The following is a 26,831-nucleotide window of genomic DNA, read 5'->3' as shown; positions in this document are numbered from 1 at the left end:
GAATGAGTACTAGGAGTATCCTTCTTTCTCTTACTAAATAAGAGGGGAGAAAAACTAGAACTCATCACTTTTTCCAAGCAAATGTTCTATAATTTAAAATGGACACATGGCCGGCTGGTGTGGCTCAGTGGTTGAATATTGACCTATGTACCAGGCCACTGGATCGATTCCCAGTCAGGGCACATGCCCAGGTTGCAGGCTCAATCCCCAGTAGGGGACGTTCAGGAGGCAGCCGATCAATGATTCTCTGTCATCATTTATGTTTCTATCTCTCTCTCTCTCTTGCCCATCCTCTCTGAAATCATAAGAATATATATATTTTTAATTTTTTTAAAAAGAAGCCCTAGCCGGTTTGGCTCAGTGGATAGAGCGTCGGCCTGCAGACTGAAGGGTGCCGGGTTCAATTCTGATCAAGGCCATGTACCTAGGCTGCAGGCTCCGGGCTCTGGTTGGGGGGCGTGAGGGGGGCAACTAATGGATGTCTCTCTCACACATCGGTGTTTCTCTCTGTCTCTCCCTCCCCTCCCCACTCTCTCTAGAATCAATGGAAAAAGTATCTTCGGTGAGGATAAACTAATTAATTAATTAATAAGATGGAGACATCTTTTCAGAGTTGGGAAGAGCAAGGGCGCAGGGCAGGGCAGGGGGCCCCTCCCCTGAAGGCTGCTGGGGCCGGAGGCTGAGCTGGGCAGTGTGGCATTAGTTTACGTAAGGCTGTAAAACCATTATAAAAGAACAAACAAACCAAGGCCAGCGTCTTCCTGTCTAGATGGCAAGTGAAATTTAAGAGAGAACACTTTCCCTGACAGTGAATTCCAGAGTCCCCACGGAACCAACCTGCCTGCTGCCCAGAGGAAGTGAGGCCCCTGGGAGGCAGGTCACATGGTGCAGCAGGGAGGGTGCTGGGGTCACTGCCCAGCCCCAGCCCCACGGCCACCCCCACCAGCAGAGGGCTTTGGGGAGCAGCCCCACACTTGGGCGGGGAAGGCGCTGGGGAGGGCAGGGGAGCGGCACTGCGGGGCAGACCTGTTCATCCCCAAGACGGTGACTGCTCTGTGCTGTGTAGGTTTTAATAGACACTCCAATGGCTTGAGACACTGATTTTGAACCTAAAGGGGGTTTCAGACTTCGACCTGGCTACACAAATTCCGGAACCTCCAACGTTCTCAATAACTTCATCTCTTTTTGTGTGCCTCGCTTATTCTTAACCCTCCGTCCGGTTACTCAAGTACTCGGGGCGCATAGGCTCTGTTCTCCCTCCGCCAGCTCCGTTCCGGATAGGAAACTTCCCTCTCTCCAGTCATTCTTACAGACTGGGTTTCTACAAACTGTCAGCTCTCTCTCTTCAAAATTATTGCTTAAAATTATAGACTGCAAGCAAGAAGGGCTAGAATTCTCTTGCAGGACACCCATAGCTTATACTTGATAGATTTTACCGCTTTTAAAGCCTTGTCCTCTACGTTATCTACCTAGTAAAGACCAGGAAATCTTTTCAAAGATAGGTTTGAAGAATGCAAATTCCTTGTCCACGGTCACAGCTGCAAGGTGGTGGAGCCACAAACCAGGCCTGGGATTTCCGGCTCTGCTTTCAGGGTTCTTCTCCCACCAACCGCGCACAGTGCTTACCCCCAGGCCATGGGGTAAGGGAGCAAAGACAGAGCCGTTTTAATCCTGGCTCTAGCGCCCCCCACTTGTGTGACCTTGGTCAAAGTCCTTTAACCCCACTAGAGCCTCAGTTTCTTTGTCTGTAAAATGGAGCACCAGAAAAATCCATTCTCCTTGGATAGGAAGGTATTCATGGGGATCAAATGAAACAATGACTACACATCACTTAGAACAGTACCTATTACAAAATAAGTGCTCAAAATGTGTTAAATATGATTAAAAACAACAAGAATCTAGGTCCTCCTGCTTACTTAGCTTTCCCTAAATACTCGTTTGCAAACCTGTTTTTTAAAAAAATAAAGACAATATTTTACAAAAGCTGCCTGCTCCCAAAGGGAGGGTGGAAGGGATTACTGATGTGTGTAAACTGGGACCTTCTAAATCAGCGGTGGCCAACGGGTGGTCCGTGGAACACTGGTGGTCCGTGAGGTCTGAAAGGTTGGCGACCGCTGGTCTAAACCCTAAACCACTCGCCTCCATGAATTCAGAGTGTAAACACTAGTTGGTGACATTTACCATGAATTGAGTTAGGATAAGGAATTTTGAAGTTCTTGAAAGAGTGACCTTCTAGAGGCAGGAAACGTAACCTTTAGCAGAAAAGAAAATGCTAGGAATGTTCTCACTGGAAAATAGGTTTAGAGAATCACACCCCACCTGAGGGAAGTACCAGCAGACTGAGGGAAAAGATATTTCTCCTGTCAAGTGGGTGAGGACCTCAAGAGGAGGCCCCAGGGCAGGGAGGTACAACACACCTGGTGAGGCCCCAGTCCTTATACAAATGCTGCAAAGGGCTCCTGAGAGTACGGCCACTTCACTCACACACATCTGTCACCTCTGCCCCACCCTACAAGTAACTGAGCTGAGGACCACCCTCAACTCCTGTTAGGGGCAGAAATAGAATATTGGGGCCCTAACCGGTTTGGCTCAGTGGATAGAGCATCAGCCTGCAGACTGAAGGGTCCCAGGTTCGATTCCGGTCAAGGGCATGTACCTTGATGGCGGGCACATCCCCAGTGGGGGGGGGGGGGGTGCAGGAGGCAGCTGATCGGTGTTTCTCTCTCATCGATGTTTCTAACTCTCTATCCCTCTCCCTTCCTCTCTGTAAAAAATCAATAAAACATATTTAAAAAAAAAAGAATATTGGGGACTGGCTCTTAGTTCTAAGAAATAAAAGAAGAGATATTAATCATGCTCTGTTAATCTGGACTGTTTGGCTCTGATTAGAGAAAGTACATTCTAACCTGGCCGGGAGTCATCTTTGCCCCGGGAGTCAACCTTGGAATGTGCATTCAAGACCTATCTATTATCATGGAAAGATTGACAACCTTGTTGCCCAAACAATGGAGTCCCACCCCAGCCTCCTACTTCCCCGTGCCTGTGATCCCTACTTCCCCATGTGATCCTTGTCCTCCCTACACTAGTACCAGCAGCTGGCTTATGGGGGGCAGGAGAGCAGATTTTGGTGGATGACCTGCTGCTCCCCCATGCTGCCGGCAGTACTGGAATAAACACTCAAATATGATGCAACTCTGTCTCTGCTGAATTGGCTCAAGTAGGGACAGGCAGACCGGACCCATTGGTTGTCCGGGTTCACTGCCATGAATGTGCTGAACATGCACTCTTTCAGGAAAAGGGGCAATGCCGTGACAATGAACTTGCCCAAGTTGAGCTATTGCTGCGCAAACTGTCAAAGGCAGGGCTCACAGGAGCTGTACAGGAAGCCTGACTGGAAGGAACTGGGAGAGTGTCCTGTCACTCCCACCCTTTTGTCTTTTACAGAGGAGGTAAGGAAACCCAGACGCAAAACGCGACTCATTCAAGGTCTCCTGGTAACTCAGTGTGCCGAGGGCTTACTGTGCGCAGGCCCTGTCCTAACCTCACCCTCACGGGATCCTCTGAAGGACCTGACGAGGCAGGCACTGCGATTATCCTCATTTAAAGTGGGAAACCTGAAACACAGGGAGGTTTAGTGTCTTGTCCACGTCCCAGAACTAGCAAAGTGGTGGCTCTCAAGGTTCCTGGCCCAAGGTGTAATTCCCAAGAGTTCGCACACTGAGTTGCCACCTTTAACAGGGAATTCTTTTTTAATACTAGCCCTTGAAAATGAAGAATTTTCCTTCATTTCTTGGGAAAATCACATTTCATCCGAAAGTTGAAAGACACTCTCCTTGATTTAGTTAGACCATAAGCTTGGCCTCGAAGCAGAGTCATAAATTGGAGTAAATGTTCCAGCAGGGGCTGAGGAGCCAGAAGCTGCCACCTTGGGCTGACAGTCTGTTCTCACCCAGCAGAGGCCTTGAAGGCACAGCAAGTCCAAGCAAACCCACCCACAGGGTTTGCCGCACGTCTCCCCATGGTGCAGTACACGAGAGCTGCCACCCCAGGCCTCGCACACAACAGCAGCTCGGGATGTTGCTGTTGGTGAACTAGTTTTTCAGGTGGATTCTCTAAGAAGGGAACTATTGGGAGAAAAAAAATGACCATGGCTGGGCCCCGGAGAATGCATTTGCTTGCATTGTGTCTATCATTTTGGGGCTTCCAAAAGGTGCTGGAAAGGTGACTCCAGCTGGGGCCTTGCCTGTCTGCTTACCTCTGTAACCAGGGCCAAGCACACTGCCTGACATGCTGCAGGCTCTCCATAAATGCCTCTAGAGTAACTGAATGAATAAACTCACTGTGGGTCCCCATAGAGAGCCTCAGATGGTAGGTTGACAGGCAAGGGCTAGTTACCATTTTTATACATGCATTACAATAAATGCCCAGCAGAGGTCAGAGTAGAGTCTTTGGGGACCGAGTTCGTAATTCCATCAACAAAATATTAAAGAAGCTAAAGGGAAGGAGGAGGCAATGTTTGCTGGGAATGTCTCATGTCTGCCAGGCATTGTGCTTGGGCCTCACTTGTGTTTTCCCTCTGAATGCTCAGGACTCCCCTTCAAGACAGATATTATCAAATCTGTGCGGAGATCCATCTTGAAGTGAAGCCCCCAACTGCTTCCCGTCTCCTGAGTTTTTCCAACATCGACGCTAATTACAAGATTCTTCTTTTCCTTCTCCTCTCATTCTAAACGTTACCCCCTCTCATGCAAACCTGCTATGTAGGAGATGGTTCCCTTCAAACCACAGGTAAATGAGAGGATTAACAACAAATATCCAATTAGATGAATTCATGAGAACCAGCACTAACTTCCCAGGACCACACCCAGTGCACATGCGAGTGCTCTGTCCTCTAACAGACACCGCCTTTGTTAAAGGAGGGCTCATGAGCCTCACCATCCATTCTCCGCACTGTCCTTACTACGCCTTGTGCTGTGAAAGGCACATCCTGTCTATGAGAAAGTGGCTCAACATGATCTGGGCAGAAGTTCTCCAGAAATTTCTGATCAGCCTACACAGGTCACCTCTACAAAAGACAGAGAGTCTATTTTCTGTCTTGATCAATATTTGGGGGCTTTCTTATGAAAATCTGCTGACAAAGTCAGACGGGGGAAAGAACATCATCCCCACGAGCCAGGTACTTTGCTACTCAAATAGGTGCTGGCTCCAGCACGCTCAGCAGCGAGCCGCCAGTCACCATCCTCCGCCAGCCAGGACGACACCCTCGGCCAGACGTGAGCCGCTCCAACCAGTCCCCCTACCCGTGCTCGCCGTTTTCAGGAAGGTCAGAGAGAGGCACGGGAGAGCTGTCGAGCAGCAGCGCTGTGCGTGGCAGCTCCCGGGTGCCACCTTAACCCTCCTGCACATGCTGTCAGCTCACACATCGACCCAGCCAATGACCCCCTTCAGGCAGCTGCAGCCGCTCCCTGCACACGGCAAGCTGAGGGGCAGGCAGCTCCTCTGGCAGCTAGAACGTCTGGCTCGTTTAAGAACAGACGAGATACTGGGGCTCCAGTGTGTTTTTATGGGCTTATACCATGGTGAGGAGAGAGGTAGTAGTTCAAAACGAAAGCAGAGCTAGCATTGTGAGGCCACACCACAGAATTAGAGACTTTTATAAATATTCCTGAGATGACATCTTTCTACATTTTCCCAACAAAACTCGTAGTATCTGATCTAATTCACAGGTGACACGAAGGCTAGCCCCAGACGACCCGGATGACCAAGTTATCAGGAGCTGAGTTATCAGGAACCCAGAACCGCGGCGGCTCTTCCCCTCCCACACCCGGGCGTCTCCCCAGTTTTGCTCTGTGACAAAACCCACACAATGGCTGGGTTCCCCGAGGAGGGCGCTGGGGAAGGACAGGGCCCGGCGGCGCTGCGACTGCTGTGTTCGGCCACGGGTACCCAGAGCCTGTGCCCAGAGGAGCTCTAATCCGAGGAGCCCTCAGGCGGCTTTTCGGCAGAGAGAGCAGCCTGGGGTAGAGGGTGGCTAGTGACCCCGAAACCAACCACTGCATTCCCAGGAGACCCCAGTCTGTAAATGCAGACCCTCCGCCCTCCCAGTGACACTGCTAACTAACGTGCACTCCTCCGGTTCTCTGGAGAGACCAACCGGCACTACCTCACCCTGACCGGCTTGGGCGCAGGTGAGAAGAGACAGCTGGGCCCTGTGGGGGGAGAGCGGGAGGGAGCAGGCCACTTTGCCTCCATCACTAACCTGCTGTAGAGGGTGGAGTCGGCGAGGACGGAGATGTGAGCGGTGAGCTGGCCCCAGATCCTGCTAAGAGAAAACACAGAAACGCGTGTGGGGACTAGAGAAAGACACCTGGGATTTGGCCCGAGCTGGGCGCCACCACAGTCGGAGAATCTGCCCGTGGCTTAGTGGGTGGCCTTGTGCCTGAAGTGGAGGAGGGACAGAGAATTCAGGGCCCGGACCAGGGACCACAGGCTCCCGCGCCAGCACAGGGCTAGGTTAGGGCTGGCTGTTCCCCACAGCTTGCTCATTTGAAACCCACTCTGCAAAGCCACCAGCTATGCATCTGGCTGCAGCCCCTCTTCCTGACCCAAGCCCCTCCCTGGTAACGGATGACAAACGACAGTGCCCCAGCAGTCAGGGCCAGAGCGGTGCGGGCACTCTAAGAGGGGAGAGTGCCCACACATCTCCCCAGCAATGCTGTGTACAAGCTCCATTTCATCCGCAGGTACATTCCGTTAGGTAGGGGCAGCCTATTCAGTGTGCGGATTTCCTGGTCTTTTCTTTCCCAAAATCCAATGAATACCCTTATTTACATTAAAACAATGTGCATCTGCCCCTATGTTGCATGCATTTTCTGTACCCAGTCACCTTGTTGTATTTCAAATCTTCCCAAATTCTCAGCATCTCCCCAGTGCTCAGCAACCCCCAGAATACACCCTGCGGGCCTCACGTGGAAGTAGCCCAATGAGCAGACAGAGGTTCCCACATGAGCCGCCTCCCCCACACAGAGGGGTCAACCACAGCGGAGGGAGGGCTGTGATCCTGCCCCGAGAAACCGCTAGCTGTTCTGGGGAAGCCTGCACCATCCCCTCCCCCACTACCCACAGGACACGCTGACATGGCATGGGCACTGGGCACGAGGAGACATGTCCTACCGCACACCCTTCTTCCACTGTTTCCACTTTTCTCTCACCTCCCTACAAACTATGAGGCGTTTTACTGGAAAAGGAGGTCAAGCTCAGCCCGCCCTGTTTCCTACTGCTTGGCAGCGCCAGCCCAGGTGGTAAAGGGGAGAAGACTGCACTTGTGGTTCCCGTGGGATGTGGAGAAGATCTGCCCATTTCCATCAACCGCTGTTTGCTCTCCTAAACTCCCGAGGGCACGGCGGCCTCGGAGTCCCCGGGGCCCCATCTGCTGCATCTGGCACAGGGCCTCGCAGGCAGGCAGCTGCCTCAGGAAGATGGAGAACAGTCAGGCTTTCTCTGCTTTGTAAGAAACTGGCTGTTGCACAGAAGGACCACCAGTCAGACCTGCTGGTTGGAGACATGGGTCCTAGGGACGGTAGTGACTGGCCATGTCCGTCCCATCCACCGTGGAGAAAACAGACCTCCAACTGTGGAATTAGTCACAGGCCACAACGTCCTCCAGCCCCTCTCCCCTCTCAGCCTCCACACGCGTGCAGCCTGCCTGGGTCCTCACGGGGACCTCCAGGGCCTGGCCTCCCTCCTTCTCCCTCCTTCTAGCCTCCCCACCCCACCCCACCCCCACCCCCACCCTCGCCCTTTTCTGGCCTGGACTCCACAGGCAGTGGTGTCAGCATGATTCTCACCTTCTTGGTGGAGTCCACTCTTCTCCCAGCTCCGCCCACACCACCTGCATTCTCTGGCTGGGGCTAGTCTGCCTTGTGCCACCCCGTTGTTTCTCCCCATGCCCCCCGCACAGGCCCTCCTCCCTGACTTCCCGGAGAAGACCCGAGAAGGCAGGAACGGTGAACGTGCTCAATTTCCTCCCTTCCTTCCGCCTTTCCATGCCTCTACCTTTTCGCCTGCCCCTCCTGGCTCCTGGCTCCAGGAAGAGATGGATGGGCTTCCTCCGAGGCTGAGACTGACGCCTGGGCTCTTGATGCTGAGTCCTGGCCTTCGAGGCCTTTCACCCCAGGACTCTCTCTCCTGCATGTTAAGTTCCTCTCTCCCCGCTGGGCCCTCCTCCTGCCTAAAAGCATATGCAGCTAGCCCGGCTGGTGGCTTGGTTGGTTGGAGCATCGTTCCATGCACCGAAATGGTTGTGGGTTTGATTCCTAAGGGCACATTCTTAGGTTGCGGGTTCAACCCACAGTCAGGGCACATAAGGGAGGCAACTGATTGATGTTTCTCTCTCACATCGATGTTTCTCTCTCTAAAAATCAATAAAACAAAGAAAAACACATCCTTGGGTGAGGATTTTTTTTTAAAGTCTATGAAGCTATTTCTGAGCCTAAAGCAACCTCCCCGTTCCCTGGGCCTTCCAGGGCTAAGCTCAGGCTGATTCATGGATAGGAGAACGGGAAGGTCTCGAGGGATCGTCAATTTGGCCCTAATTTCCAGAGATGGGGACACTGAGGCCCGAAGCCTGTGGGGCTGGGAGAGGGGCGGCCAGGAGTGGCGGGGGTGACTGCCAGCTCAGGACAGTGCTCTCTCACCGCCCGGCCCTCTGGAATGATGCTTTCTGCCGTCCCACACACTGTGGAGCCCGCCCTTGGTGAGGAGGCTGCTGGCCCAGTGCCCTGAGGTCCCTGCCAGCACCGAGTTCTGTGAGCCACGATGCTGCCACATCCTTCATTAGGGAGAGAATGCTTTTGTTTTCTACTTGTCACCACACTCTGGCTACCAGAACCCAAGACCCCCCCGACCAACTACAGACCCCTGGTCCCGGCCTGTGGGTGCTGGCTCCCCTACAATCTATAACCAGTTACCTGAATTATTGGAGTTGCTATATTTTGCTGAATGTTCTTCACTATTTTCAATGGCAGATCGTTTTGACTTCTTTAAAAGCAAAAAGAGAAAGGGGGGAAAAGCAAAGAGTAAACACACTGAAGCTGAGAGTTAGGAAAAAAATATTTTCTAGGCACACAGTTCAACTGTCCACACACAAGGTCATATTCGGCCTCGTAACTTAACACCGAGAAGAAGTCACAAGCCAAAACCAAAGGGGAAAAGAACCACCACCCTGCTGACCATCATCCCAGGCCAGTCACTGGCCCCGGTACATTCGGCCCCAATCAGCCCAGCAGCCAGGAAACGTACGGCCCGTTTCTTCCCTGATGTCATGTCGCTCCTTTGTAAAAGCTGCGAGCCAGTCAGCTGGAACCAGTTTTGGCTTTCCAGGAGATATAGCACAGAATCTGCCCTTAACTAAATGTGCTCCATTAGCCTAGAACTTCCTTCAGGTGGAACCAGAACCTTCTCCACAGAGACCGCAGGCTTACCTTTCGGGCTAAAATCTTCCTCTTCTTTCTTTCTTCTTCAGATCCATGGTGCGACTGAGCTCTTGTCAGTCTTCGATGCTGGTGAATCTAAAAGAGAAAGCAATTCGCCACAAACGTAAGCGTATCCGACACCAACGGAAATCTACCGTGTTTTGCCGAATCGAATTGTCTGGATGAAAAGTCTTCCCCTGCTCCAAGGTCAGGTCTGGATGCCTGGGAGAAGGGTAAGCCTGGGCGTGAAGACCTTCCTCAGTTCCCTCAGTTCCTTCCCGCCTCTCACACACAGAAGATGAGTGGTCCCCAGCACCTCTGAGCACGGACCAGGCGTGCCCACCGTGACCCAGCCTGTCCCGATCATAAAGGATGACCACCCTTTATGGACCTGCTTATTTCCCAGCAGGCTGAGCTCCTCAAGGAAGGACATGAAGGATTCAGCTGTCTCATAGCACTGAGCCTGGAGCCTGGTTCAGAGCAAGTTTGCAAGAAATGCTTGTGACATAAACAGTCAGTTAAAAGTAATCACTGGCCCTGGCCGGTTTGATCAGTGAATAGAGCATCGACCCACAGACCAAAGGGTTGTGGAATCGATTCAAGGGCATGTGCCTGGGTTGTGGGTTCAATCCCTGACCCTGGTCTGGGCATGAACAGGAGGCAACCCATCAATGTGTCTCTCATGTTGATGTTTCCCTCTCCCCTCACCCCTTTCACTCTCTCTAAAAATCAATGGAAAAAATATCCTAACTCCTCAGGGGTAAGTATTACCCAAAAATAAATAAATAAATAAATAAGTGAATCACCAGGAATTCCAGGCAGAGGGTGACAATACTTACAGATCAAAGAGCAATGAGGAACCATGCGAGATTTACCTGTTTTTGTTCTTCAATTAGTCTCTTTTCTATACATTCTTTGGCAATTCTCAATGCCTCTTTTAACTTTGTGGGGATCTGAAAGAGAAAGTAGATAATTTATTGAGGAAAACGGCTGGAGATGCTCCCAAATCCTGGTTTTAGAGAAGGAGCGATTGGTTATCAAGAGGGAGGGCATCTGGAATGAAATCAGTTACAAGTTGTCCACTTGAATCCTGTCCTGGCCACTTCTGGTATCCCCCCCACACTCAGCTCATTAGCATTTCTTATCAATAAATATAACATGAACACAAAAACAGATACGATGTATGCTTCAAGTACTTCACTAATCCTCAAGGGACCCTGCGTGACCAAAACCATCTTGAAAAGAAGATAAAAATTGAAGGCCTGACACTTCCTGATTTCACAACGTATTTCGAAGCTACAGGAAACAAAACAGTGTGATACCGGCATAAAGACAGACATACAGACAATGGAACAGAACAGAGAGCCGAGAAATAAGCCCTCAGGCATCTATCACATGATCTCTGACAAGGGTGCCCAGAGCACACAATGGGGAAAGGACAGTTTTTGCAATAAATGATGCTGGGAAAATTGGATATCTACATGGAAAAGAATGAACCCTACACCACATACAGAAGTTAACTCAAAGTTGGATTGAAGGCCTAACACTATAAAACTCCAAGAAGAAAGCACAAGGGAAAGGCTTCATGATACTGGATTTGGCAATGATTTCTAGGAGAGGACACCAAGAGCTCAGGCAACAGCAGCTAAAATAGACAGATGGGACCACATCGAACTTAAAGCTCCTGCACATCAAAGGAAACAACGGCAGAGTGAAAAGGCAACCTCAGGGATGGGAGGAAATGATTGGAAGTCATATATCTGATAAGGGATTAATATCCAGAATATATAAAGAACTCCTATAACTAAACAGCAGAAACATAAGCAAATTTAAAATATGGACTTGTCACAAAAAATTGATTATACCACAATAAAGCTGGGGGGAAAAAAGAACAGAAAATCAAAGAAAAAAAATGGGCAAAGGGCCTGAATAGATATTTCTCCAAAGAAAAGACACATGTGGTCAACAAGCACATGAAAAGATGATCAACATCTCTAATAATTAGAGAAATGCAAATCAAAACCACAATGAGGTATCACCTCACACACATTAGAATCGTCACTACTGAAAAACCAGAAAATAGTAAGTGTTGGCGAGGATGTGGAAAAACTGGAACCCTGGTGCACCAATGGTGGGAATGTAAAATGGTACAGCTGCTATGGGAAATAGTATGGAAATTGCTCAAAATAAATCTAAAAATAGAAGTTGTATATGACCCAGAAACTTCTAGGTATACATCCAAAGGTATTGAAAACATGATCGAAGCAAACCCCATGTTCACTGCAGCATTATTCACAACAGCCATGAGGTGGGATGCCCATCAACAGATGGGTGGATTAACAAAATGCGGTATATAATAGTACACATAAGGGAATATCACTCAGCTCCAAAAAGGAAATCCTGTCACATGCTGTAATATAAATAAAACTTAGTAACATTATGCTGAGTAAAATAAGCCAGTCACACAAATACTTTGTGATTCCACTTCATGAGATACTTAGAGTTGTCAGAATCTTGGAAGCAGACAGTAGAGCTGTGTTTGCCAAGGCTGGGGGAGGAGGGATGGGCAGTTGTCAGTCAATGAGTCTAGAGGTTGAGTTTGCAAGACGAAAAAGCTCTGGAGATCCATTCAACACAACAATGTGAATACTACTTAAAAATGGGTAAGAGGATATATTTTACATTTTATCATTTAAAAATAAAAATGTGTAAAGCTAATTGGAACACATACAAATTCAAATAATTATACTATTTTATTACTTCAGAGGGATTTTTTTCTGTCAAAGATTTACTTTCTGGATTTCACAAGATTAAGCTTTTTCCTGCTGAAATATACTCTTTACAGCCTGGCAAGCTTCTGAGCCTCTCACTTCCTAATTTATTAGTTTTCAAACCGTGAGAGCTCAGGCCTGGAAAACAGACACCCAGGCCATGCTTTTTATCTCTATTATTCTTTAAAAAATATAAACTTAAAAAAACAAGTTTTAAGTAGGTAACACAGTCATGAGGTTCACAAGTCAAAAGGTATAAAAGGGTGTAAACCCAGTAAAACCTCCCACCTAGTTCCCCTCCTTGGAGGCAACCAACCAATGTCAGCGTTTCTTGTGTATCTTTCCAGAAGGAAATGCATTGCAGGAAATTAACGCTGGCTTTTAAAATCACACCGTCTCTGGCCAGACTCTTGGGTTTAGGGGAAGAGCGAGGTCTGATGTAATCTTTGGGCTGGACCATCAGGTTGGGGTACAGCACAGTTATTCACAAGGCTGACTATAGTTTCTGAGGAGATTCATTAAAGAGATACATTTATATGTTTTTATTCCCTACTTCAGATCTAAAGAAGCTATTATTGTCAGAACTTCTCTAACTGGTAAAAAAAGACAGGAAAGTGCCTGTCACCTATATAATCTTCTGAGCCCACCTTGTTTTGGGTTTTTTCTTTTTTTCTAAATTTAATTTCATCATGAGAGTATTACATATTCTTGGGGACTATAAAGAGGAGAAGAGAATGCCCCCTCATTCTACTACCTAAAAGGACACTAACAGTGACACTGCGGACGGCCAGGCCCTAAACTGGGTGTTCACGTAGATGGTCTCAGTTGTCCAATGACAGTGAACGGCATTACCCATCAGCCCCACACACTGAGTAAATGCAGACCCAAAGGTGGCTCTCAAATGGGGGTGATTCTATCCCCTCCCCTTTCTAGGGGACATCTGACGTGTCACAGGCATGTTTTTATCCTCACCCAAGGATATGTTTATTGATTTTAGAGAGAGGGAGGGAGAGACAGACATTGATCAGTTGCCTCCTATATGTGCCTCGATTGGGGATCAAACCCGCAACCTAGATATGTGCCCTGACCAGGAATCTAACCCGAAACCTTTCGGTGTACGGGATGACGCTTCCACCAACTGAGCCACCTGGCCAAGGCTGGAGGCATTTTTGATAGTCACAGTGTGCGGGGTGCAGGCGGAGTACTACTCACAGCCAGTGGTTGCAGGACAGGGATGGTGCTTAATATCCTACAATGCACAGGACAGCCCCTGTAACGAAGAACTACCTGGCCCAATACGTCCAATGCCGTGGCTGAGAAACCCTCCTTAGATAAACAGCTGGTATTTAAAAAGCAAAGTAAGGCATCAACCTGGTGCTTGGGGTTCCAAAGCCCCTCCTCGCTCCACACCACACACACCACTTCCCAGGACACCTCCTTCAGGCTGACAGCTGTATTTATACCCTCCCCCCCCCGCTTGGCCCAAATAATAATCATTTTCCATGCTACTACGATGTCTTGGTAAATTTTACTTTCATTAGATAAAAATACTTTATCAACTAGATGCAGTATGAATTATTAAATTATTCTCTAATTATAGGACATTTAGATTGTTTTCAAATTTTCTTTATTGTAAGTACTAGACCTTCTCTTTTTTAATTAAAAAAGCACTCACTTTCTTTTTTTTTTTTTAAGTATAGAAGGCTTTTATTATTTGTAACATAGGCACAATTATTTAAAGTTAATAAACTTTTATTTATTTAAGGAATTTCAGATGTTCTTAGTTCTTCCACTGCCTTAGTTCCTCCTGAGTTTGAGTCTTAATCATCTTACTCCCTTTTATGCTCAATCCTGATGTCATTTCGGTCTGTCCTATATAACAGGAATAGAGATTATCATGATCACAAGCTGTATGGACATCTAAGATGGCTATCATCAAATCTCGCTGATTACCAACGGCTATTACAAAAACCTCCTATAGCTTGTGTTAGATTTATAGTGGACAGTGATCTGGCAATGTAAATTAAGGTTAGTAAAATGTTCCCAGTAGGCTGAATGCTATGCTATCAACATAGCAGGAAAAAAACACCTATTGGGGAAATGTTTTGTGGTCATGTCCACGGCAAATGAGAAACTGCATTCTAAAAGCCTTGGTAATGACCATTAAAAAGCACTCACTTTCAAAGTCAACTTATGTCATAAACCAAAGCATGATATGATTTGCTTTACCTTAAACTGTGGCTTTTCAGAAGTGGTTAGCAAAACATCACTGAATAATCTGTAAGGAGAAGGAAAACACAAAAACAGAATCTTTCTTAAAACAGGTGCACTCCCTGAGGATGATCAAAGCAGAACGAGACAGCTGTAGCCACGAAGTCCCACATCCCCCAGGCCTGGCCCAACCCACCATTTCATGTTTATAACACACTCAAGACGGTCAGGGCACCCAGCGAGGCCGTGGGGAAACCCCACTCGTTTCCAGGGCACTGGGTCAGCTGCGTACGGGAGGTTAGCCCTTTCATGCTGTACAGTAAATTAATGTACACTTAATATATGCAGTAGATATTTCCAGATAAAATAACTGCCCCCTCCTTTTTTTAGTCCCAGAGGAAGATAAAATTTATTCTAGAACTCATTAACATAAAAACATGCAAGTAAGTAGAAAGGGATTGCTCTGATTAGAATCTAATGAGAAAATAATTTTCTTCTAAGAAAAGTAGTGTTTCTTGCTCTCTTAAAAAGAAATAGCAGCTTTTAGAGCATATCTACTCTCTCTTCAAAAGAATGCATTAAAAACTACAGCCTGAGGAACTCTGGACTGTTTTGGCTAAAGCAGGTCGGAGAGTGGAGGTTGTTTGGGCAGCGCCCGGAGGTCTGTGAGGGAGGCTCTCCTTGACCAGTTCCCCTTTCCCATCAGGAACCATGAGGCACGGAGAGATGGCAGGCTAGCCTTTCCCCACCAGGGCCCTGGTCCATTTACTCCCAGACAACACATCTGAACCGGACACAGGGCACACCTCCCAAGTGCCATTCTCAAGGCTGAAGGCCACGGGGCAGAAAGACGTAAGTAAGGGAACACTATTGGACTCACTTCAGAACTGGAGGACTGGGAGGAAATACAAACCAAGTAAATTAACATGGCTACAGGCTGTTTCCAACTATAAATGCATTCTGTCCTGAAAGCCGGTGAGAACTGCTCTGCTTCCCTAACTGGATCTACTTCCCCATGTTCACACCGTTATTAACGGCGGCTGTCACACCCACGGGACAGGGCGTCCCCAGGGCCTAGCGCGGTGCCTGGGCTCTAGCAGACCCTCTAGAACCTGAACTTCCTGCACCTCTCACTGTCCCCTGCCTGTTTCCATTACTGCTTCCTCAGCACATCTGATCCTCTTACAACAAGCTGGTGCAGACCAAGCACTGGGCGTATCACATGGCATGTGATGCTCATAAAATAAAATAGAAGCTGAATCAATAGTAACCACAACTAACATTTAATAAGCACTTATTAAGTGCCAGGCACAGTACTGGGAATCGTCTCATTAAACCCTCCAACAGCCCTGTGAGGTGGGGACTATTATTATCCCCATTGTACAGATGAGGAAACTGAGCTTCCAGAGGTTAGGGAACTTGCCCAAGGTCACCCAGGTAGAAGTGGTGAGGCTGGGTCCACCCCCAGGTGTGTCTAATCTCAAACACACCCTTCTTTTTTTTTCTTTTCTTTTTTTTGAAAGAAAAAAGAAAAGAAAAAAGAGTATGTTTATTAAAGCTGGGGACAGTGAATCAAGGAAGGGCTTAGGGTAGACGCAACAGGTGTGACACACCTTCCTTCACTGCCCCGCCGCCTCTCCATGAAGGGACAGAAAACGTACCTAAAGGAAAGGCCCGAAGCACTATTTCAACCACCCTAACTACCTAGTCACACCCCGCCTAAGAGTGAATGTCTTGAGCTGTCCGCCCTGGCACAGTGCCTGGTCCGTGTCAGATGTTTAGTAAACGTCACCCAGTGAGAAAATGACAAACGAGTACACGGGCAGCCAGAAACACACGCCCTCCTCACAGAGGGCTGACCCCAAGGCCAGTGGCTCGTGAACCAGCCACAGCTGGGGCCCAGGGGTGCCCGAAACAGGCTCCTGGAGGGCAGCCGCGTGAGAGGCCCTCCAAGGGGGGGCTGCCACACAGACACACACACACAATGCTAACATCGACAGGGAGAGACACGCAAACGGGGTGGTCAAAGGAGGGCCATCAGCCTGAGGTAGCACAGAGGTCACAAGGAAAGGTCGTGATAGCATGCTGCAAGGACTGTCAGCAAGGACAACTGAGTCTCTGCTAGGGCACCAGGCACTTGGGTTGGTGGTCGGTGTTCACCCAGTCATGCACATAACCAAGGCGTGTGATTCACTTACGGCATCTGTAAGAGCCGGGAGACGGTAGGCATGCCATTTTTACAGGCTTCACAAGACAGCGTAGACTCCAACACGGCCACTTGAAATGAACAGATACACACTTTAGTTCCACAGAACACGCTGGCAAATCACCGGGTGATGAAAAGTTTGACATCGCTTTGCAACAACTGTCTGCAGGCTGATCGGGACAGTGTCAAAACTCTCCTCGCAGACAGATGGGGGACGTGGGGAGGGGATACTGGCAGCACTGGCTGCCGATGACTCAAACTAAGCGGTTTAGAAACCACACGCCGACAGAGAGCCAAATATACTTCAAAGACAATGGGAGGAAGGATTCACGATATCATTCCTAAAACTGCTCTCTGAAAAGAGAAGTAAACACTAAACAGAAGTAAGAATTCTGAGCTCGAAAGACATTTTGCTGGTTGTCTGCTTTTAATCAAAACCAGCACACAAAATGCCGATTGTTGATGCCTCATCACCCGACACCTTGGCTGACATAAACAAGCAGCCAGATTGTCCTACTCAGGTCCCTGTTCAGTTTCAGCTGTGCAAACTCACACACAGCAGTCTCAGCGCCTGTTCTCGTGATTCAAGAGTCTTGAACCAACTCACTTAACACAAAACTAGCAGCTGGTGGAGGGCTGACTTGCACACCTCGAGGCTCCGCGGTCCAGGAGCTAGCCTGCCCTCCCCTCTGCGCTCCAGCAGTGAGTTCTGAGCGGGCTGCGGAGGGATGAGAGGATGTCTTTATCGGCTCCCCCATCCCTCCTTCCTAACGCTGCCTCTGCTGGTCCCCAGCTCTCCTCAGTCCCTCAGGTAATGCAGGGAGAGCTCCTGAATTCAGCTGCCAGTGTCTGCTTTCCTGTCTACCTTTCCTAGCTCTGGACCTGCTGGGCTCCCATGGCCCAGGTGGCCGCCCATGGCCCCCGTTCCTGGCGGGTACACGCCAGCCCTGGTCTGACCCCTGACACCTGCCCGAGCCCTCAAGAATGGCTTCCAATGGCCTGATCCTGGCTTCTGTTTCCAGATCAGACTTAGTCTGGCCACACCTCTCTTTACATGCTCCTGCTATCAAGAGTCTAATGCCTGTTACAAAAATTCCCGATTCAGAGAGCCTGATAAAGGGACAAGCCATCTGAAATTTCAGCGAAAAGCATGTAAGTGAACAACTCGGAACTGGTTTGCTTTCAAATTGGATACGAATTTCTGGCTGTGGAGCATGACAACCTCCTCTGGGTCTTTCCTGGACTCTGGAAAAGGGGTGAGTCGCTCTGCAGACGACCAGGGCCCAGAAAACGCCCCCCAAACGCCATACTGACCCACAGCCATAGACGGGGCCGGAGGGAAGGAGTCTACAGGCACCGCGTCGGGAGGCCGTCCGTAGGTCATTTCATACAGTAAGTGGCCAAAGCAGTGGACGTCCACACTCTCCAACGTCTGTGGAAGGAGAGAGAGCGGCATGTCCCTGCTCAGTTTGGCTCTGTGAGTCCCAGTGCCCTGCCCTCGGCTCCCCCTGAGAAACACGGCCCGGGGTGACCCCGCTCCTGGTGGGCAGTGAAGACGCAGCTCACAAGGCGTTGCTCTGACCAAAGGTCCCACCCTCCATGGTCTTCCAGTCAGGGATCCTATGCCCCCCTGTCCCATCTACTGCTTCAGCTCAGCCCCTTGGAGATTCAGCGACGCTCTGTGGGGGAAACAGCCACAGGCATGGCCACCCCAGCTGCACCTGTCACCGCTGCATGCATCTTCCTTACACAGGCAGGTCAGGGGGCCTGGCCACGGGGATAATTTATACCTCAAAGCACCTGCTGTTTCATTACTTTCAGCAACGTACATTGATTTTCCTGAATTGTGAGAAGTAAGATCGGTAGAAGGAGGGAAGGCCCAATAAGGAATTCTCAAGGTCCAGCAGCCGGCAAGTGTCCCCATCCAGCATCACATTGGAGGCGTGAAGATGCCCGTAAGGGAATCCCTTGTCATGTAGAAACTTGAGCACCTTTTAAAAAATATGTACAGGTTACATTTTCCCCCAACTCTTTCAGATATAAGATAGGTTAAACTTTGCTTTTTAAGTCAATATATTTTGAAACAAAATCTGACCCGTCACTGGGGAGATTCCTAAAGAAAACTGCCGCCTCCATCCACTTCTCTAGAAGAAGCTGCTGCTGAGTGCTTTCCCGTTGTGGGACGCAATGCCAAGCTCCCTCGCTTCCAGAGAACAGAGAGGCAGCTGCGTCTGTCTGGGGTTCACAGCTTTCTGCCAAAGGCCTCTATTTAAGCACTTTCTCATCCCAACAGGCCAAGCCCTCTTCAGGGCAGTCTGGACCCTCCTCCTGAAGGAGTAAAGCTAGCGAGTCAGTGCTCCAGCGAGTTGTTCAGGGAAAGGGGCTGAACTGGAAGCATTTCTGGTCCAATCTCATCTTAGAATACACTGGGCTGCTCATTAACAGGAGCACATGACAGACTCTCACAAAATGAAGCAACCTCCTCAGCTGCCACGTAATGAACAGAGGCTCCCCTGGTAGGAAAGGTGCCCAGGACGGTCCGTGAGAAATGAAAAAGGTATTACAACGTCTCTATTTGTTTTGTTTCTAATCTCATTCTTTTTTTTTTAAAATATATTTTATTGATTTTTACAGAGAGGAAGAGAGAGGGATAGAGAGTTAGAAACATCGATGAGAGAGAATCATCGATCAGCTGCCTCCTGCACACTCCCTACTGGGGATGTGCCCACAACCAAGATACATGCCCTTGACCGGAATCGAACCTTGGGACCTTTCAGTCCAAAGGCCGACGCTCCATCCACTGAGCCAAACCGGTTTTGGCTCTAATCTCATTCTTAACGTACAATGTACAAAGTATGTTAAGAGTAGTACATGAATATAACAGTTAAATATATGCAACACTAGGGAGTTATGCTTAAATTGTATTTGCTGATAGGGTTGCACAATCAAAGAGCCTGGAGAACACTGCTCTGATGTGATGTGGGAAAGGCTTTTCATGCTAATTGCACTTCTGTAAGGGAGCCACATGGTTTTATATATATATGCTCCAACAAAATCAAGAATCTTGGCACAGCTCAGCCAGCGTGACTCAGTGGTTGAGTGTCAACCTATGAACCAGGAGGCAGAGGTTCGATTACCGATCAGGGCACATGCCAGGGATGTGGGCTCGATCCCCAGTAGGGGGTGCGCAGGGGGCAGCCAATCTATGATACTCTCTCATCATTGATGTTTCTATCTGTCTCTCCCTCTCTCTCTGATATCAATAAAAACATTTTTTGTTAAATCTTGGCACACAGATAAAGATCAACCAAAATAACACAAAGGTTGGTGCCCACATAGTTAAAGTCTTAAAAGTCAGACATGATTCCAGCAGCGAAGCTTTTTGGAATTTTGTAGCTCTATATTAGTCTTTGTCTCAAATGTTTGCTCTTTTTGGGATAAAATATGGCAATGCCATCAGTTTATAAACAACCAGACAACTTGAACTATTTTGGAAATTGCTTAAAAACTTTCCATGCCCAACCGGAGTGGCTCAGTGGTTAAGCATCCATCCATGAACCAAGAGGTCAGGGCACATGCCCGGGGTTTCAGGTTTGATCCTCAGTGGGGGGCGTGCAGGAGGCAGCCGATCGATGATGTTTCTCTCTCATCAATGTTTCTCTCTCTCTCATTTCCTCTCTTTCTAAAAAAATCAATAAAAAATATTTTTTTAAAAATACTGGAATGCTGGGTGAAATTCCAATGCAACTTAAAAATTAAACATCTCTTACCTCTAATATTTGCCGCCCATATGTTTTTATTTGCTGGAGTTCGAGGCCTTGAATCTTCTTAGGGTTGCAGTACTTTTTTAGGAAGGGGTCTTTTGGTTTTGACTTTGGAGAAAAACAAAGAGCACATAAGAGAGCAGCAGCAGAAAGGTCATCTGCTCACAGGCTCCCCCACAGGCAGGGCTCAGCAGAGGGTGCCAGAGTGCAGGAGGTAGGTTTTAAAGCACCACAGTCCGTGCAGCTGGTAGAAAGAGGCTGACCTGGGTCTCGTCCCCCCTCTGTCCAGTGAAGATGTTCCTGTCTTGGTCTTAGCTGACCCCAAAGTCTTACATACTGTTAGAATGTTTCACTATTATTTTAAAAAAAATTTCCCCAACTTTGAGATAGTTATTGATATTGCTTTGTTAAATGAAAGACACAACTTTACAACTAATCTAATGCAATGGACATAATCATTAAACCTTCCCTCATGTGGGAGAAGGAATGCTTTTTAACCAAACTGGGTAATTTTTATTGCTAGAATCAAAATAAATTCCAAATAAATTTAAAATAACACCCTCAGCTCCTGAACCTTAGGGATAGAGCATCTATAACAGGTTCTAAAGGGACTTGAAAACTTCTTTCCGACCATGAACTTGTACCACAAGTACCTTGTAGATCAGGTCCTTCAGAGTGCCTTTTTCATTAAACATCCTAATAAGCAATGCTGAGGACTCGTTAGCTGTGGCAAAGGTGACCCGATAGATGTAAGGGTGCTGCCAAAACAAGAAAGGAAGTCACATTTATTTGCATCGGCATGTAGGTCCTTTTACACCAGGATCTGGTTATGCAGAGTCTCGGACCATCTTGGTGTTTCACTGCATACCAATGTGAGGATATTCCCCGAACACATGGCATTTCCCAGTTATCAGATGAGCAACCTGTACATCATCCTTTAGATGGGAGAAGGGACATAAACAGTAAGGACGAAAGGAAGTGGGTAACTGATGTGACAAGCTTCACAGGGAAGGCATCTGCTTTGATATACATATTCTCCTAGTTCAAGCAAAAGTGTGATGGAAAGTCTGAGTTTCTGGAGTAGTGATTTTAATATTCTGCCTGTCTAAATTGGTAAAGAATACAGCCAAATCCTAGGACAGCCACGTGGGGACAGGATAAATGTGTCCTCATTCACAGCTTTACCCAACATTCCACACTGCTGCACAGTGCCCAGCCAGGGGGCACGACAGCAGAAAACACGCAGAAGCAGCATTCTGGGGAACTTGGTCATTTCCCAAAGCAGCTACATGAATCTTCCTGTCCTTCTCCTGAAATACGCAATGCGATGACTCACAGTGTCCTCTTGAGATGGGAACTGACGTCAACCAAGTGGGTGGGGAGTAAGACAAATTTTTAATGACTGAAAGTATTCATATGAGCTGAAATTTTGGTTACATGAACCAGCTGGCTCCAGACAGTGTTACAATGTCCATTAGCTCAAAAAAGTACCATGAAAATTTAAATGCGAGGGAGCTGCGCTATGCAAAGGTTTGGGGATCAGGGGTCCAGAGGGTTGAGGGGTGAAAGGGTGTGCCCAGGAAAATACGGTAATTGATTATGAAGTTTCTCTTGACAATCACATAAAAATGGCTTCTGGTGACATTGTAATAGCTTTACTGAACTGTAATTCACACAGCATTCCAATTCTCCTATTTGAAGTGCGCAGTTCAATGGTTTTCAGTATATTCAGAGTTGTGCAACTATCACCCAATCTAATTTTAGAACATTTCCTCACCCCAAAAAGAAACCCAAGGGGTAAATAAAAACCCTTGATCCCTACAGATTTTAATAAGAAAGGGACAATGCCCAGCCAGCATGGCTCAGTGATTGAACGTCGACCTATGAACCAGGAGGTGACGGTTCAGTTCCAGGTCAGGGCACATACCCAGGGTGTGGGGTGTGCAGGAGGCAGCTGATCAAGGATTCTCTCTCATCACTGATGTTTCCATCTCTCTCTCCTTCTCTCTCCCTCTCAGAAACCAATAAAAATATATTTAAAAAAAGGGGGGGGGGGGACAAGAGGAAGCTCTTCCTTGCAATACAACGCCAACTAATAAATATAAGAGGAATAATAGGGTTAGAAAATCTCAATGAATGCTAAAATTAGTGGGTTTGATAAAGAACGGGGTATTTATAGTCTCAAAATATCTCCCTATAATTACTTATTAATTAATTCTAGTTATTTATCTTAAGAAAATAATTAAGGATGGATACAAACATTCAGCTAAAATTGTTCACTATGGATTTTTTTAAAGAGGAAATAACTGGAGTTGATCCAAATATCTAGATTCACTGAATAAACTGAAGTATAGCCAATGCTAATTCTATGCAGCCAGTAATAATGATATTATGCTGTATTTCTGACAATAAAAGATGTTCAAGGTATACTATTAACAAGAAAAATCAGATTTTAAATATGTATAGAATATATATATATGTGTTTGTGTGTATATATATATATTCTAGAAAAGTAACATATTTCTGGTTAGTTGAAAATAGGGGTGAGTTTCCTTTTTCTTTTTTTGCTTATCTGTGTTTCCTGACTTTTCTGCAATTAATATGTATCACTTGTCTGCACTACCTTCTTTTTAAAAAGCATATCCATTAAAAGAAATTTAGAATTGAGTGCTGCCAGCCTGTGTCACACAATTAATCAAACTCAAAGACCACAGCATTTTTCTTGGCTTCACATCACACCTCATTAACAGCTTGGTTTTGCTAGCTTAACAAGACACTCTATCTTCAAAAACAAACTTGCCAACAGATTGGACAGGTCAGCGTCACTGCTCGGCCATGAGTGACTCCCCACATCCTCGTGCAGACCACAGATAAAGAACATCAACACTAACTCAACTTCCTGAAGACATCCTGCATCTATTCTGAAATATATTAATGTGGTTCTTTCCATCGAATGCCTTGGATTAGAATTGTGTATTAGCCTAAATAACGCCAGGTATTCCTAAACACCACTTGGTTAGCCTGTGAGAATAGTAACTCAGCCAGCAAAAGGGTTATTTTGCCTTTCCCTCATGCAGCTTACCTAAACCCACATTAGTTCTGTTTTCTCAGGCTAGAACAGACCTTTTCATTCCATTGATATAAACATCTTCACCAACAACCAAGTGGCTAGTTCCTATTCTGATATTTGCTTAAAATTCACTCTACATTTAAATTACCACATTTCACGGGTCGTGTATTACAAATGCCTCTTAAGTGGCCCCCAATCGATGGGACTGGCCGTAGGTGTTCAATGGAACAACTTCAGTCTGAACTGAAATCCAGTACAACTCTCCATTCTTCCAAGTATGTCCAGCTCCTTCTGCCCACAGAAAACACTGTGAATATGTCATCAGCACCAAGAATAGAAGGACTTGTACTCACCAAACAGGAAGGCAGAAGTTTGATTAGACACTGAAGATCTTTATCTGACAGATACTTGTCAGGGCCAAGGTCAGCCTAAAAAATGGAAAGAAATGTCAAGGTGCTGCCTTTAGTCATAAAAAAAGAAAAGTTCCTATGTCTTTCTCTCCTTTTTGTTTGTCCAAATATATGAATGTTAACCAAAGATGAAAACCACCGAAGTCTTGCTGCCTCACGGCCTTTCTGGAGAGAGAATACAAACCTATAAAAAGCAGAACTTACTTGTAATCTTACTGAATTCCATTAACCACAGGTATCACCAGAACTCCCAAAGTGAGAGATAACCAAGTAATGCCCAAGTACTTCCTTTAAAACAAACTGCAGACCTGCCAACCCCAAATGGGTTCCAGAAAACTATTCCTCTTTCTTTCCAAATGTTTATTAGTTGATCAAATATAATCACATCCAAATAAGCAAATGTATAAGCAAAGTGACTTAAAATGACGCTCCTTTGATGTGGGACGGACGAGGCCTTTATAACATCACTCAGGAGCACAAAATAATTCCATAATCCTCTTGTCAATATCTACTTTCATGAACCCATCTAAGATCCCAGAAATGAGGCTGACACAAAAAACCAGCTTACCCAGCTTAACACTAGCCGTTCCTTCGGCTGATTTTTAATCTTCATCAAGAAATATTTCTTCCTTATCCTCCAACCTGCCATAAAAGCAGAAATGTGTTTATAGCTACATAATTTTTATGCCAATTGATGCATTTCATTGACTGCGTAATTAATAAAAATTAAGCTTCGCAATATTATCCATAGCTATACAGGCACAAATAAAACAACCATTTGGTAATGTTGACATGGTAAAGACCACACTAAAAAAAAACAGCAAAGAAATTACTTTATTCACAGAAACAGGAAAACAGCCCTTCAGTTTAGATTTAGTGGAAAAGCAAGATGAGGAATGAGTGATTACACCGCGCTGAAGATACGTTACTTCCATCAAAATCCTCAGAGAGAGCTTGAACCAAGATTCACTAAGTAGTAAAAGTTAAGGACTGCATCCTCAAGCAATAGGGAGGCAAAAAGAAAAAGAAATCACCTGCATTTAAGAGCTCTCTTGGAATGCATACAGGGAAGCGTGACAAAGAACCCAGTACTGGATCTGATTTTCCAACAGAATGGGCATGCCAGTTTCTCACCTATGTCTTTCAGCGGCTCCACGACCTCCCACTTTGGTTCGGATCGGAAGAACATGGAAACCTGTTGTAAGGCAATCTCTGCAAAGACATTTTAGAAACTCATTAGTCAAACATATCAGGAAAGTACCATACGCTTAAGATATCCCTACAAATGAAAGTCTTATAGTCTATGGCCTTCTTAAAAAACTTAATTACACACAGACACACACACAAACACACAATGAGACTAAATGCAATGTGGGATTCTAGACTGGATCTGGAACAGAAAAAGGACATTAGTGGGAAAATTAGTGAAATCTGACTGTAGTCAAAAAGTACCAAAGTTAATTTCCTAGTTTTAGAAAGCATGCCATGGTTATGTAAGATGTGACATCGGGGGAAATTGGTGAGGGTTACATAGAAACTCTCTGTACGATCACTGCCATTCTTCTGTAAATCTACAATTCTTTCAAAGTAAAAGGTTTATTTTTTTTTTAAAAAAGTGTGTAAACTAGCTGGTATAAGCCAAGAATTCAATGTATGCACCAGGCCCCAAACCAAGCACAAAATTCAAAATGTGTCCTAAGGTCAGCCTGAAGTGTATTCAGTGTTGCTCCAAGTGATATTTATCCCATCTCCATTCCGCATGGAATTATAGCTTTCACCAACAAAGAAGCGATTAGCCTTAAATATATCCTGGAAATAAAAGCCAGCATTTTAGAAAGCCGTCTGTGTACAGCAGCAACACAGTCGTATTGTGGGAAGTGATGGTCTGCCTGTTTACTGGAAAAAGTCCATTCCTTTTGTGTTCGTTCATCATGGGAATGTTTCCTCCTTTTAAGAAGACAATGAGAAGAGAAAGTTCTCTGAAGTTCACCATATTAAGAAATCATCAGGAAAACTGTTCCTTGGTAGTTCCTACAAAAAGCAACATCTGTAGTTTGCTATTTTCTCCTCAATGCAATGAGTACATGAGCCACTCCTGATCCCTGAAAACAAACAAATCCTGCAGATTCACTGTGGCTTGCACCTCTGCCTCGCGTTAATTACAGTCCAGGCAGACTGGCGAGACGTGGGGATTGGCAGAAAGGCTATCCACGTGTCAAAATTACCTAGGCTGGGTTCCCCTGTCGAGAGCTGGGCACACATTATCATTTGGATGAACTTTACAGTACATTCCGAGTTAAGAGGTTCTGGGAAGAAAACCCACTAGCTATTTGTTTACTGACTCAATATGTAAAGTGTCAGTCCATCCACACAGAAGAAGACATGTAAGGACCAAATACAAAGCTGACTCCATTTACCTTAGTTCTAACTACTCCATGTGATGATAAACCATTTGGAGGGGCTGGGTTGACAGAAGCATATACGTTTTCAGTATCAACACTGGGAACTCTGGACCTCCTCCATCATTAGTGTTGATACTATATGTTTTTAGTATTTACAAAATAATGTGAATGTAAACAAACTTAAAAGGAATTTCTTTTAAGTGAAAATCATTCATATCAACTTTGAGAGAGATCATCCTATATAATAAAAGCCTAATATGCTAAGTGTCCAGTTGTCCGGTCAGTCATTCAACCAATCAAAGTGTAATATGCTAATGATATGTTAAGACAGCTCAACTGCTCGCTATGACGTACACTGACCAGCAGGGGGCAGACAGTCGACCAGTTGCTATGATGTGCACTGACCACCAGGGGGCAGACGCTCCAACCAGTAGGTTAGCTTGCTGCTGGGGTCTGGCCGTTCAGGATTCAGGGAGACAGGCCGGACACGCCTGGAGCCCTCCCGTGGTCCCTCCTTGGCTGGC

General features: G+C 46.6%; 1 protein-coding gene across 2 annotated transcripts in view; it reads right to left on the bottom strand.

Moving 5' to 3' along the window:
* PXK (PX domain containing serine/threonine kinase like) overlaps positions 1 to 26,831 on the bottom strand; it is a 75,422-nt gene that overhangs the window by 5,992 nt on the left and 42,599 nt on the right. The window contains exons 5-17 of one of the 2 annotated variants that reach the window (XM_079794560.1): positions 25,040 to 25,117; positions 24,474 to 24,547; positions 23,849 to 23,923; positions 21,079 to 21,183; positions 20,432 to 20,533; positions 18,491 to 18,652; positions 17,976 to 18,093; positions 16,654 to 16,732; positions 14,474 to 14,522; positions 10,349 to 10,426; positions 9,483 to 9,569; positions 8,970 to 9,039; positions 6,260 to 6,322 (exon numbers count right to left, since the gene is read on the bottom strand). In XM_079794560.1, the coding sequence (XP_079650686.1) occupies positions 6,260 to 6,322; positions 8,970 to 9,039; positions 9,483 to 9,569; positions 10,349 to 10,426; positions 14,474 to 14,522; positions 16,654 to 16,732; positions 17,976 to 18,093; positions 18,491 to 18,652; positions 20,432 to 20,533; positions 21,079 to 21,183; positions 23,849 to 23,923; positions 24,474 to 24,547; positions 25,040 to 25,117 (1,140 nt within the window). The remainder of the gene's footprint in view (positions 1 to 6,259; positions 6,323 to 8,969; positions 9,040 to 9,482; positions 9,570 to 10,348; positions 10,427 to 14,473; positions 14,523 to 16,653; positions 16,733 to 17,975; positions 18,094 to 18,490; positions 18,653 to 20,431; positions 20,534 to 21,078; positions 21,184 to 23,848; positions 23,924 to 24,473; positions 24,548 to 25,039; positions 25,118 to 26,831) is intronic. The other variant, XM_079794561.1, reaches the window with a different exon arrangement.

The sequence above is a fragment of the Cnephaeus nilssonii genome (genome assembly GCF_951640355.1).
Source record: "Cnephaeus nilssonii genome assembly, chromosome: 17".
NCBI classification, from domain to species: Eukaryota; Metazoa; Chordata; class Mammalia; order Chiroptera; family Vespertilionidae; genus Cnephaeus; species Cnephaeus nilssonii.
Note: the sequence above shows the minus strand (reverse complement) of the source record. Positions and strands in the feature narration are given on the sequence as shown.